Source organism: Aquarana catesbeiana, linkage group LG11, assembly GCF_042186555.1.
Source record: "Aquarana catesbeiana isolate 2022-GZ linkage group LG11, ASM4218655v1, whole genome shotgun sequence".
Lineage (NCBI taxonomy): Eukaryota > Metazoa > Chordata > Amphibia > Anura > Ranidae > Aquarana > Aquarana catesbeiana.
In genome coordinates this window covers 234,689,040-234,701,097 of record NC_133334.1, presented here as the reverse complement: position 1 = coordinate 234,701,097, position 12,058 = coordinate 234,689,040, and the positions used below count along the sequence as shown (strand labels likewise).

Here is a 12,058-nt window from a genome sequence, read left to right as displayed (position 1 = left end):
CACAGTGGCTGCATAAGATGGGAACAGTAGCTGTATTTGATGGGGCACAGTGGCAGCATTTGATGGCATAGTGGCAGCATTTGATGGCACAGTGGCTGCATTTGATGGGCACAGTGGCTACGTTTGATGGGCACAGTGGCTGCGATTGATGGCGCAGTGGCGGCAATTGATGGGTACAGTGGCTGCTTTTGATGGCACAGTGGCTGTGTTTGATGGTACAGTGGCGGCAATTGATGGGCACAATGGCTGCATTTGATGGCACAGTGGCTGCATTTGATGGGGCACAGTGGCTGCATAAGATGGGCACAATGGCTGCATATGATGACACGGTGGCTGCATATGATGGACATAGTGGCTGCATTCGATGCGGCACAGTGGCTGCATTTGATGGGGCACAGTGGCTGCATAAGATGGGCACAGTGGCTGCATAAGATGGGAACAGTAGCTGTATTTGATGGGGCACAGTGGCAGCATTTGATGGCACAGTGGGAGCATTTGATGGCACAGTGGGAGCATTTGATGGGCACAGTGGCTGCATTTGATGGGCACAGTGGCTGCGTTTGAAGGGCACAGTGGCTGCGATTGATGGTACAGTGGCGGCAATTGATGGGCACAGTGGCTGCGTTTAATGGCACAGTGGCTGCGTTTGATGGTTTTTTATTTCAGCATTTTTCAGTTTGTTTGCGCCCCCCAAACATTTTGAGCACCAGCCACCATTGCATATGAGAAAATTGATTTGTTTATTACCTTTTGCCAAGAGATAACATGAAGATCTTTGATTTCTTCCCCCTGGTAATTTTCCTAATAAAAACAGAAGAGGCAGTGCTTACTTATAGACATAAATAATACAGACATTAGAGAGCTCCATTATTCTGAGATGCAGATAGCATGGAAGGCTGCATTGTGAAAAATACCAAATAGTTATAATTTTTAACATTTTATAATTTTAAAGGGTAAGTGCACTTCTAGAAAAGAAGGCAATAGAAGTACAGACCTCAGGTTCTTACTACCTGGAGTGGCCTTAGCTGCAGTAGTGTTAACTTCAAGATCCACGGAAAATATCCTGTTTAAGAAGGTTCCATTTGAAGGGAGTGATGGCCATCCAAGGTATATGTGCTGGGCTTAAGGTGGATTTGTCATGTAAAGTCTGTTCTGGTTAAAGTGTTACTAAACTCAGGACCTTGCATTCGCTATATCTGGTCTCCCACATTACAAAGAACACGAAAAAGCAAATATTTTAGTAAATATAAACTGCTAAATATCTTTTCTCATCAGCAGTAGATATCAGTCTTATGACTTCTATCAGTGTCTGATTAAAGCTTGTAGGAGGAGTTTTCATTCTAACCTGATTGTCCTAAGAGGCTACAGGACCCCTGACATTCTGTCTGGACAGTGCTGATTGGCCCTGTGTCGATCACATGCACACTACCTAGAAAAAAAAAACTCTCTAGCAATATACACCAATTCGAGCATGTGCAGAGTGCCTCCAAGGCTCTGTACTATCAAGAGATGGATTGGGGACAGTGGAAGAAGGGGAGGATCACAGAAGACAGGATCAAACAGCCTTTTTTACACAATGCGCAGGATTAACCCCCTAGGTTCCACAGTAAGTATAGCAAGCATGCTTTACTGCAAATACAGACTGATTTTACTGTAGTGGGTTTAGTAACACTTTAATTTGATGAAAATTATGGGGGTGGGGTGTCACAGTTTCTTTCCAAAAGTGCTCCTACCTTTTAATTGTCAATGTTAAAAATAAACTTGAAATTTTAAAGTGGGAAACCCCATTTAAATGGAAAAACAAGCAATTGCCCAGTCGCCTAATTACTAATAAAAACATGTTTGCATTCTGTATATTTTGATACATTTTTTTTTTCCAGGATATCTGATAATGACATTGGTGAAGAGGGGGCTCTAGCCATTAAAAATGTACTGACTCACAAGAGGAATTTCAAAGCCATAAAGTAAGTTGGGTTGTTCTGTAGATCAAGGATTAGCTTTATTTAAATAATCTCCTAATAGTAATGTTCAGTGACTACTCTTTGGTTATTTACTAAGTATTGCAGAATCTAAATATATTTTTTTCTTTGTTGACTTTTTTTACATTGCTTCAGTTAAAAACATTACATATTTTCCTATCTATGTAGTGTATCTGGTTGCTTCGTGGGAACTACTGATGGAGGAAGACAGTTTCTTGCAGAACTATCCAAGTGTCCAGAACTTCAGGAAATACAGTAAGAAACTAACTGACAGCTCAAAGTGTAGTCATCACTGTTCATTTCATTGACAGATGGTTTATCAAAGTGATTGTAAACGATCATCTTGTAAAGCAACCCATTCAGTTCAATATAGAAATCAAAGGAAAACATTTTTGAAAACAAGTGATCACATTCTCTCTGTTCTGAGCTGCATAAGAGCTGGGGGAAGAGAAGCAGCAGTACACCGAGCTTCCCAGTGAATGGCTGTGCAATTTGGGGGGGGGGGGGTGTCAGGACAAGTCTGATCATTGGAGGAGAGCACACTGAGTTCCCAGCATAGCTAGAGAACAGACCACGGTGTGCTCCCCTTAGTGTGGTCAGTTTTACTGTAAATAAGAAAGCAAAGGGACTAGCAGGAACACCAGAGATTTTACACAAAGGAAGCAATACAAAGAGAACAGGATACTTTCTCATACACGTATATGGTACAGCAGGCACATATCAGGAATATATAGTGTTGGGGTAACAAATGCTTTCATTGAATAAAACCTGTCAGACATGAGCAATTCATATGTTATGGAGATAAGGATAGCGGAGGTGTTCTGTAGTTCACAATGAAGAAATCAGGAAGGGCTGACAATGTTGCTTGGAATTTCAGTGAAGCAAAGGCACTGTGCTGTCATTTCAAACAGGAAGTTAGGTTCTTACAGGGCTCATGTCAGGTCATTCGGTATTTTCTCTACTTGTAGCAATTTAAAAGGAATATAACCTGGGGAAGTGTGCATGTATTGCAGAGGTGTACTGAATTCTATTTATTTTTTATTTTGTTATGACATACACTTTAACCTTAAAGGATAAGGTCGCCTTTACAAACATGTACCAAAAAAAAATGCCCACATGCACCATAGTGTCCCCAATATATTAGGCCTAGTTCACACTAGTGCGATTTCAGATATGACTTCAGTGGCGCGACAGTGAAAATCACTTTATTTTCAATGATGCACATCAATGCATTGCATAGCGTTTTTGGAAATGGTACATGTGCTACTTTGGTGTTGTTGCAGTGAGATTTTGGCCCCATAGACATCAATGGAAATGCACCGAAAACATACGTTTTCATGCATTTCATGCGTTTTTCTTGTATTTATAGCAGCATTTTGTGTAGGTTGTTAAGGAGCCAGCATGCCCTGGCATCTAAAAACAGTGATTCATTCCTGCCCTGCTCAATCAGCTGTCAACCAGGGATTCCCAGCTTAAAAGGTGAATGTAAACAAATTAGCAAGGATAATAAAAAAAAATTAAAAAAAAGCAACCCAACACCAAAAAACAGAAAAGGGTGGGTGAGCATGCGTTGCCCCCTCCTAAATCATACCAGGCCACATGCCCTCAATATGGGGGGGGGGGGGTTACCCTATCACCTTGTCCCTATGTTGAGGAAAACAAGGGCCTCTCCCTCGCAATGCTGGCCTGGGGGTTGTGGGGGTCTGTGGATGGGGGGCTTATAGGAATCTGGAAGCCCTTTTTAACAATAAGGCACCCCCCGAATACTAGCTTCCCCCCCTGGGAATGAGGATGTAATTATTTGGTCAATAACATCTCTGGATGGCCCCGCCCCTGAGTTTCCTTCAGCGGTAGGGTAAACTAGAGATGTAATTTGGTGCAAGAAAAGTAACAGGGTCAGTTGGGTCTTGGTGGGTTGAGGGTATTCTTATTCGTACAGATCAGTGGCTATTGTTCATCTTTATTGACGTAGACCTACATCGCTGACGTGGTTGATGCTGGATGTACAATGTACATTGAGGACAGTTTTAAAAAAAATTTTAATAACCGACTTATCATAAAATAAAAAAAAAATGTAATTTATACTTAACATTTTATTTGTGAATGAATAGGGGTACTCATTCAAAACGGGGGGTGGGCTGGTATCTGGGAACCCCCTTATTGTTCCAGATTCCGATAAGCCCCCCACCTGCAGTCACCCACAACCACTGGGCCAGAGTTGTGGGGAAGAGGCCCTTGTCCAGAGCAACATGGGGACAAAGTTCTTTGTTGGCAAAATACCCCTCCCATGTTGAGGGAATGTGGGCTGGTATGGCCTGGATTGTCCTCCCCAATTCACCCTGCAGATGGCAGGACACACCCAGCACCAGATGCATAGCCCTGGCAAATCCATGAACAAGCACTCCCAGCCTCCCTCCCCACCTATGCATGCGCAAAGTGCTCTCCTTTTGCACTGTGCGAAAAAAATCACAAATAATGTAGTCCTAAACTAAGGATGAGCTAAGGCATGTTCACAACCTGCACGTGCAGAGCCCGCCAGAAAGTCGGCACTGCACAGCGCTAATCACAGGCAGTGAGACATTTCTCAATCTCTGCAGCCGCGGATCGGGAAAATGTCTCACTGCCTGCAATTAGCGCTCCGCAGTGCTGACTTCCTGGCGGGCTCTGCCCGTGCGGTTTGCGAACACGCCTGAGCTCATCCTTAGTAATAACACAACAATATTTTTTTCTCTAAACCCTTCTTGTAACATAGATGTATGCCCTGCATGGTAAACTTTTTTTTCAACTTCCTTTAACAGACCAAATTTCCAGAAAAAGTTGACTCAAATCATCTAACACTGACATATATATATAGCTAAAACTTTTATTCAAAAAAGAAAAAAAAATGTTGCTGTAACTGCCTGTGTTAGCTAGAATTAGCCAGAATTAGGTCTTAACTTGTTATGCAAAGTTGTTCTAAATGTATTTGTCCATCTAAAGCCGGCCATACATTATTGAATCTCAGCCTGTTCAGCAGGGACCTGTCGCAATTCAATCCATCTATGGTCAGGATGAATGTACCCAAGCTGATCCATCGATTATCTTGGGTACAATGAGAATGTCAGATTTTCAGCATGCAATTACCGGTTTTGCCAGTGGCTCTAGCCACCAGCAGTAATCACTGTGCTCTCCCGGCAGGAGGACTCCCCGCGCTAACCCCCCTCCCCGCCTGGAGAACACAGTCAGTGATTTTATTTCCTGCAGCTACAGGTTGCATATTGGGGCTAATTCTCTAAGCATTGAGCCAGCTAATTGCCCTTAAAAGCTAAGTTCACCTTTATGAGAATAATAATAATAAATGCACATATTTCTGCAAGAAACAAATGTGCATTTATAATTTTTTTTCACAGAAGCCTGCAGAGCTTTGCACCCACAATCAGTGGCAGATTGGACTTGTAGTTTCTTCACTCACAGATTTCTGTAAATGAATGACGTGGCCATGTGGGCAGAGCCCCGCACCAACTGGCCGATTTTGAGAAGTGATGATGGGTGCGGGGAGATGAACCCCACCCCGTGACAGCGCGAAGATGGGGTGATTGCCGCAGGTATTGGAACATGTTACATGTCATACACTAAATACAGTTGTAACATTGTGACATGTTCCAAAGGGGAACCTATCCTTTAAAATTTTGTCCAGACCTGCTAATTGAATGGCATGCCAGGCATATTAACAGGTTTCATTACAATATGTACATTTTTTTCCAAACATATTCACAGTCAGAATTTTTTGAGTTTGACATCATTAACCATTAGAAAATCAAAAAAAAATTCTAAAAATTAACATTTTCAAAGTAAATTCTCCTGGTGTATGCATACCTCCCATCATTTTGAGATGGGAATGAGGGACACCTACTAGGAAATGTATGTAGGCACCGGACACGCCCCCTGCCACACCCCCTTAAAGGAGAATTAACCCCCCAAAAAAAGGTTAATTAAATCCACAAGGGACTTATTTTTACCACTACCATTTCTTATATTGGCTTTTAACATTTATAAATGCAGCAATTTAGAATTTGGATGAAAGGTTTAGCACTGGGAAACACTTTTTGAAAGATAAAAACGTGCATTTTATATACAGCTATATAGATCAGATCTAAAATGAGGGACAAATGAGGGGGAAAGAGGGACAGAGGGACATTACTCCAAATCAGGGACAGTCCCTCGAAATCAGGGACAGTTGGGAGCTATGGGTATGGTCAGTTTAACCCTCCCATAAAATTTCTCAGTGCAATGCGGAGTTCCAGGTTTTTATCTCCTTGCAATGTCTGCTAGCTGTGGTCCTATCACTGGCAGTACTTTATGATAAGGCTTTGATGGGCTCTGCACAAGCATGCTCTTTGGAGACTAGCAAAAGCATCTCCCCTAGAAGAGACTAAAGTACTTGGCTTCTTTTTCTCACTCACCTTACCTCACCCTAGCAGGCTCATTAATGAGATCACTTTATTAAGTAACAGATAAATTGCAAGGTATAGGTCAGTGACACACATAGCTAACTTTTCGATATTATCACTCAAGCAGAGCCTAGTTTTTATTGATATTGGAAATCCCTTTATGTCAGTATTTCCGGCTTCACTGTTCACTCTAATAACATGATTCTGTAAATGAGCTGTTCCCTTGACAGAAGCCACAGATACTAGAGCTGCTGGTAAAGAAAATGTACATTTCATAAGTCTGTATGATAAAGTCCGATACAATGTTGTAACCTCCTCATTAATGGATCATGCTGCAGACCATACCTACATACTGTATACTCCATATTGTCACATTCCTCTCTGTTCTGTGCAGCTTGATGTCTATGTCACTGGATGACGCCTCTCTCCTTACATTGTCCCAGGGATTAGCGCAAATGACTTCTGTGAAGATACTAATGTAAGTATCAGGACTTGTGTTCCTTTAACTACTTCCAGTCCAGGACAATCGTGACATTTCTATCGTACATGTAAAAATCCCCAAGCATTACATATTTGTTTAAGCAGAAGCATTGGAGAATAAAATGGTTGTTGTTGCAATTTTGTATGAAGCATGATATTTGTGTAGCTGTTTATTAAACGCAGATTTTCAGGAAAAAATACACTTAAAGCGGAGTTCCACCCAAAAATGGAACTTCCCCTTTTCGGAATCCTCCCCCCTCCAGTGTCACATTTGGCACCTTTCAGGGGGGAGGGGAGAGAAGATACCTGTATAATCCAGGTATTTGCTCCCACTTCCGGGCATAGATAGCCACAGTATGCGCGGATATCTATGCCATATCCGGCGCCTCCTCCGTCCCCCCCGCTGTCTTCTGGGAGTCACACAAGTCCCAGAAGACAGCAAGGACCAGTGGGATCGCTCATGCGCAGTAGGAAACCAGGCTGTGAAGCCGCAAGGCTTCACTTCCTGATTCCCTTACCGAAGATGGCGGCGCCTTCACCCGAGAGCCGAGGGACAGATCAGCTTCGGGTGCCGACATCGCGGGCGCCCTGGACAGGTAAGTGTTCATATTTGAAAAGTCAGCAACATACTGAAACAAAAACATCAATTCCAGCCACTGTGCCATCAATTGCAGCCACTGTGCCATCAATTGCAGCCACTGTGCCATCAAATGCAGCCACTGTGCCATCAAATGCAGCCACTGTGCCCATTATATGCAGAAAATTGTGCCCGTTATATGCAGCCACTCTGTCCATCATATGCAGTCAACTGTGCCCATCATTTGCAAACTCTGTGTCGAGCAAATGCAGCCAACTGTGCCCATAATATGCAGCCAACTTTGCCCATCATATCACTTACCCCATCGCTGTGGCGGGTCAGGTGGCGAGCTGTGGGACGGGTAGCGCAGCAATGGCTTCTGTGTCCTCGGTGTGTGTCTGCTTCCTGTTCTGCTAGGTGGCCAATGGGATCGCCTCTGCCCTCAGCCAATCAAGCGACCGGTATTACATCTGCGCCTCCTGATTGGCTGAGAAGCGGTTCTGTGTTAGCAAAGCAAATATTCATTTGCTTTGCTAACACGTCTGGGTGGACTGCGAGCGCAATGGTTTGTGCTGGCAGTTCACCTCTTTTTAAGCCTATGGCTCCAATCAGGTGCTTCAATAACACCCCCTGCCGCTGTAATTCAGGCGCCTGGTGTCCGAAAAGGGGCCGGAAGCCTGAATAGGGGGTGGCTACAGCGCCCAAGGACAGATTCATGCAATGCATGAATCTATCCATACTACACAGAGAGGGTGGCTTGAAGCCAGTGGATGCACCACCACTGGCTTCAAGTGCTCTGCAAGTGTACAACTTGCCAGTGAAAATGTGCAGCAAATTAACAGACTTACAATTCAACACTGTCACAAATTTGTGGCAAGTTATCCTCGCTATCTGGGATGAGGAGGCGGATACAGGCATTCCTGATGTATGTGTGCTATGTTTTATCAATAAATGTGATACTTGTTCATAATACTATAAAATAATGCTAAAAATGTTTTGTATTTTATATATCAGTTTAATTTTTTTATCTTTGATTTGGATTTTCAGGCTCGGAAACAACAAAATAACACCTATAGGTATTCAGCATCTAGCAGACAGTTTGGTTCACTGTCCAGAAATGGAAGCCTTAGAGTAAGTCTGGTTATATTATATATGTTGTAAAATCATGACAACTGTGAACTCCCAGGTTATTTGTGCGCTTCAGATGTGTCAGATAGAACATCATCCAGCCTAATGGCTCGCTACACATCTGATGGAGTCAGCTGCTTCCTTTCCATTTACTCTGCATGTGAAATTCTTTCTGCATGAAGTGGTCTGCAAGCAGACAAATGGTCCATAGTTTCTCAGAAATCTCGTTTTTTTTGCAACGTTTTTATATAAATAGCAAGACAGAGTCTAATATTTGCATGCCTCATCAATAACCCAAGAACCAAAATATTCTTCTTAACCTTGACTTGAATAGGTTTATTGGTGCCACTTGTAATGTATAATTCTGAGGTAGAGGTGCTGCAAGCATATTTTTACATGATAACTTAACATGTATGTGTCAGAATCGATAATATAACTGGATGTTGATACATAAATATACAGTATAATGAAGAATGTCCAGGCAAACAGAAAAAAATCTTAATGATACTCAAAAATGATATGAATTTTTAAATTTAAATAAAGCATCACCAAAAAAGGTACACATGAGAAAACGTGTGTGTACAAATAGTAAAGACAATGTAAAATTTAAAGTAAAAATGGGGAGAAAGCAAGGAGGAAGAAATGAAAGGTCTAATAGTGCTAACTTGGGTTAAATATAAGGATCCAGGGAACAATATTACTAAAACTGAATAAAAAATCAAAGCCTTTTTTCACTGTACAGCTTTGCTGCAGCTGAATTTCCAATCAGATTACAGATCAAATCTGCGATCTATGGTGACATGCACCAGCATTGTATCATTCTATCAAAATGTTACACTGTTGCAATGTATATTGTTGTAACAAGCTGACCAGAAGTTTTTCCAGCTAGTAGGCTCCATGCACCCTGGCTTAAAAATCATTGTTTCTACAGTTTTGTGTTCTGCCTTTAGAAGCCGTTCAATGTTATCCTATGTGTCCATGCACATTAGGACAATTACAGGCATATTTTGAGCTCAACGTATAGAGGCAGGAAAAAAAAAAGCTTTTGGTTTGTGTTTCTGATTGGAGACTTCTGGCAGAAAAACGCGTTTTTTTCTGCCAAGGGAACTGGTGTTTTTTTAAGCCCAGTCTGCAAAAGGACTAAAGGTAAATAGACTGTGCACTTTGCAAAGTGCAGTTGCTTCAGAGCTTAGTAAATGAGCAGAAGCTCTGCTGACTTCCATCATCCAATCATGTGCAAGCAAATATGCTTTTTTATTATTTTCTTTGCAAGTGATTGGGTATTTTTTGCAAAGTGAAGCCTTACCTCATTTACTAAGTACCGGAGCAACTGCACTTGCAGAGAGCAACTGCACTTTCAAAGTGCACAGTCATTTTGCCTTTAGTAAATCAACCCCAATTTTCAAAGAGGGTCCAAGACTTCTTTTTCCGAATTGTATTTTCGGGTAGGGAAGCCCATTCATTTCAATAGGCCGCAGAATGTAGCCCACACAAGCGTGAACCAGCACTAAACCTGGTTATACATGCATTCCCTTCAAAGCACATGCAGTTTTTTTTTTTGTGTGTTGTTCTGCCAGTGGGCTGAACAAAAAAAAAACCTTACAGATTTCCCTGTCCACGCAAGCAGGGTGGACGGAAGGATCCTCCCCACTGTTCTATTGTATTATGACAGCGCGACTCCTCCACTGTCAGAATACGGCTGAATTTCAATTTGTGTATACCCAGATTTACAGACTGGGACTTCAACAGCTGATAGCAAGTACTGGCAGGAACACATAAATGCTCTTATAGTATATACAGTATATTATAATATGATATATATATATATATTCCCTGGAGGTCTAACTGAAGTCTTCCAGGGTATATGTAAACCACACAATGTCCTTGGGAAGCCAATAATGTAATACAGACTGCAGGAATAATTAGCAGCTAATCATATTTGGGCTTTCTATAGTTATAAACGATGAAGTGCTACAACTCTGCGCATACTGTCATTGCGCTGTGGTGGTTGTGGCTCGGGGTTAAATTTCAGTACCATTAGCGGTAACCCCGAGCCACACTCGGGATTACATTGCAGGATCCTGGTGCAGTGTACTTACCTTGTCACCAGGATCCTGCGATGTCCCCCCGCTGTGTCCTCCGCCAGATCACATCCGCCCGATGCTCTGTGTTCCGGGCTCCGTTCCCTGCAAGCGTCATGAGGCATGGGGGCGGAGCCCGGCTGCAAATTCAAAAAGTACAAAAAACATAACACATACAGTACACTGTAATCTTACAGATTACATTACCGTATCAAATTATTTCACCTCCCCTTTGTCCCTAGTGGTTTGTCCAATGCCCTGCATGCAATTTTATATTTTATATATATACTGTTCTTTCTGCCTGGAAACTGGAGAATGTCCATGACAACCAAAAAGTGTCCCTTTATGTCAAAAGTGATTTTAGACCAGCTAGAAAACAGTAAATTATTTGCAGAATTGAGCGATAGTGAATCGTGGGGAAATTAATTTTATTATTATTATATTATTATTTTTTATAATTAAAGTTATTTATTATATTATAATATTATATTATATTTTATGATTTCGTGTTTCAAACTTTATCATACCCGGGATGTCTATTAGACTCTTGTTTTGACAGATTTAAGTGAGTTATTACTAAGAATTACAGGCCTACAATATAAAATGCCAAATTTCTATGCAAAACAATGTACCGCTTTGAGACGCAAAAATCTGACATAATCATACCGCCAGGGAGGCTACATATGCCCAGTCAAGATGGCTCTTTTTTTGCTGCATTAAGAGGGGTAGAAAGCAATTATTCATTAGTCAGAAGCTGGCCCCACAGAAACAAGTAGAAACAGTGTGCTGGTTGAGGAGGTACATGTGATAACTGACCTGGTCTTCTGCCAACATAAATGTAGGATAGAATGAATAAAAATAAACTGATTGGTTGCAATGGGTAACAGTAACAGTCTTCTTTCAGATACAGTATATGGATAAACCTGGACAAATTTCATAATATTACGTTAATTGCTTGGCCACCAACACATTATGACGGATTTTTAAAGTGAACCTGAAGTGAAAATTTGCTATATTATGTTAATTGTACCTAAGTGGCTCCCTGAAATACATACCCTTTGTTTTGAATTGATATACAAGGGTGCCTAAGCACTGTTGTGCTAAAATCTCATAGCTGTATATATGAAGCGTGAGACATAAGGCACTGCTGCCTCTGACTGTTGGTCTCAGGAGATTTGGAGTGAGATTCGGAAATGTTGCCATTTTGTTGCTCCCTGAACTCTTTGCTGGAGGCTGGGACATGGGAAAACAAAGCTCTGCTCTGCTACCAAGATGGCTGCCTCCACACAGTGCAGATCAAGACATGGTATGTAAGTAAGGTCGGTTCACGTGATCACTGTCCGGTGGCAAAGCCAGTTGGTTGAGGCACATTTTAAACTCACC

The 12,058-nt window shown here is 41.9% G+C and overlaps 1 protein-coding gene across 3 annotated transcripts in view; it reads left to right on the top strand.

Moving 5' to 3' along the window:
• Positions 1-12,058, top strand: part of NLRC5 (NLR family CARD domain containing 5) — a 264,118-nt gene that overhangs the window by 199,500 nt on the left and 52,560 nt on the right. For all 3 annotated transcript variants that reach the window (XM_073605527.1, XM_073605525.1, XM_073605526.1), the window contains exons 36-39: positions 1,881-1,964; positions 2,148-2,234; positions 6,804-6,887; positions 8,514-8,597. In XM_073605527.1, the coding sequence (XP_073461628.1) occupies positions 1,881-1,964; positions 2,148-2,234; positions 6,804-6,887; positions 8,514-8,597 (339 nt within the window). The remainder of the gene's footprint in view (positions 1-1,880; positions 1,965-2,147; positions 2,235-6,803; positions 6,888-8,513; positions 8,598-12,058) is intronic.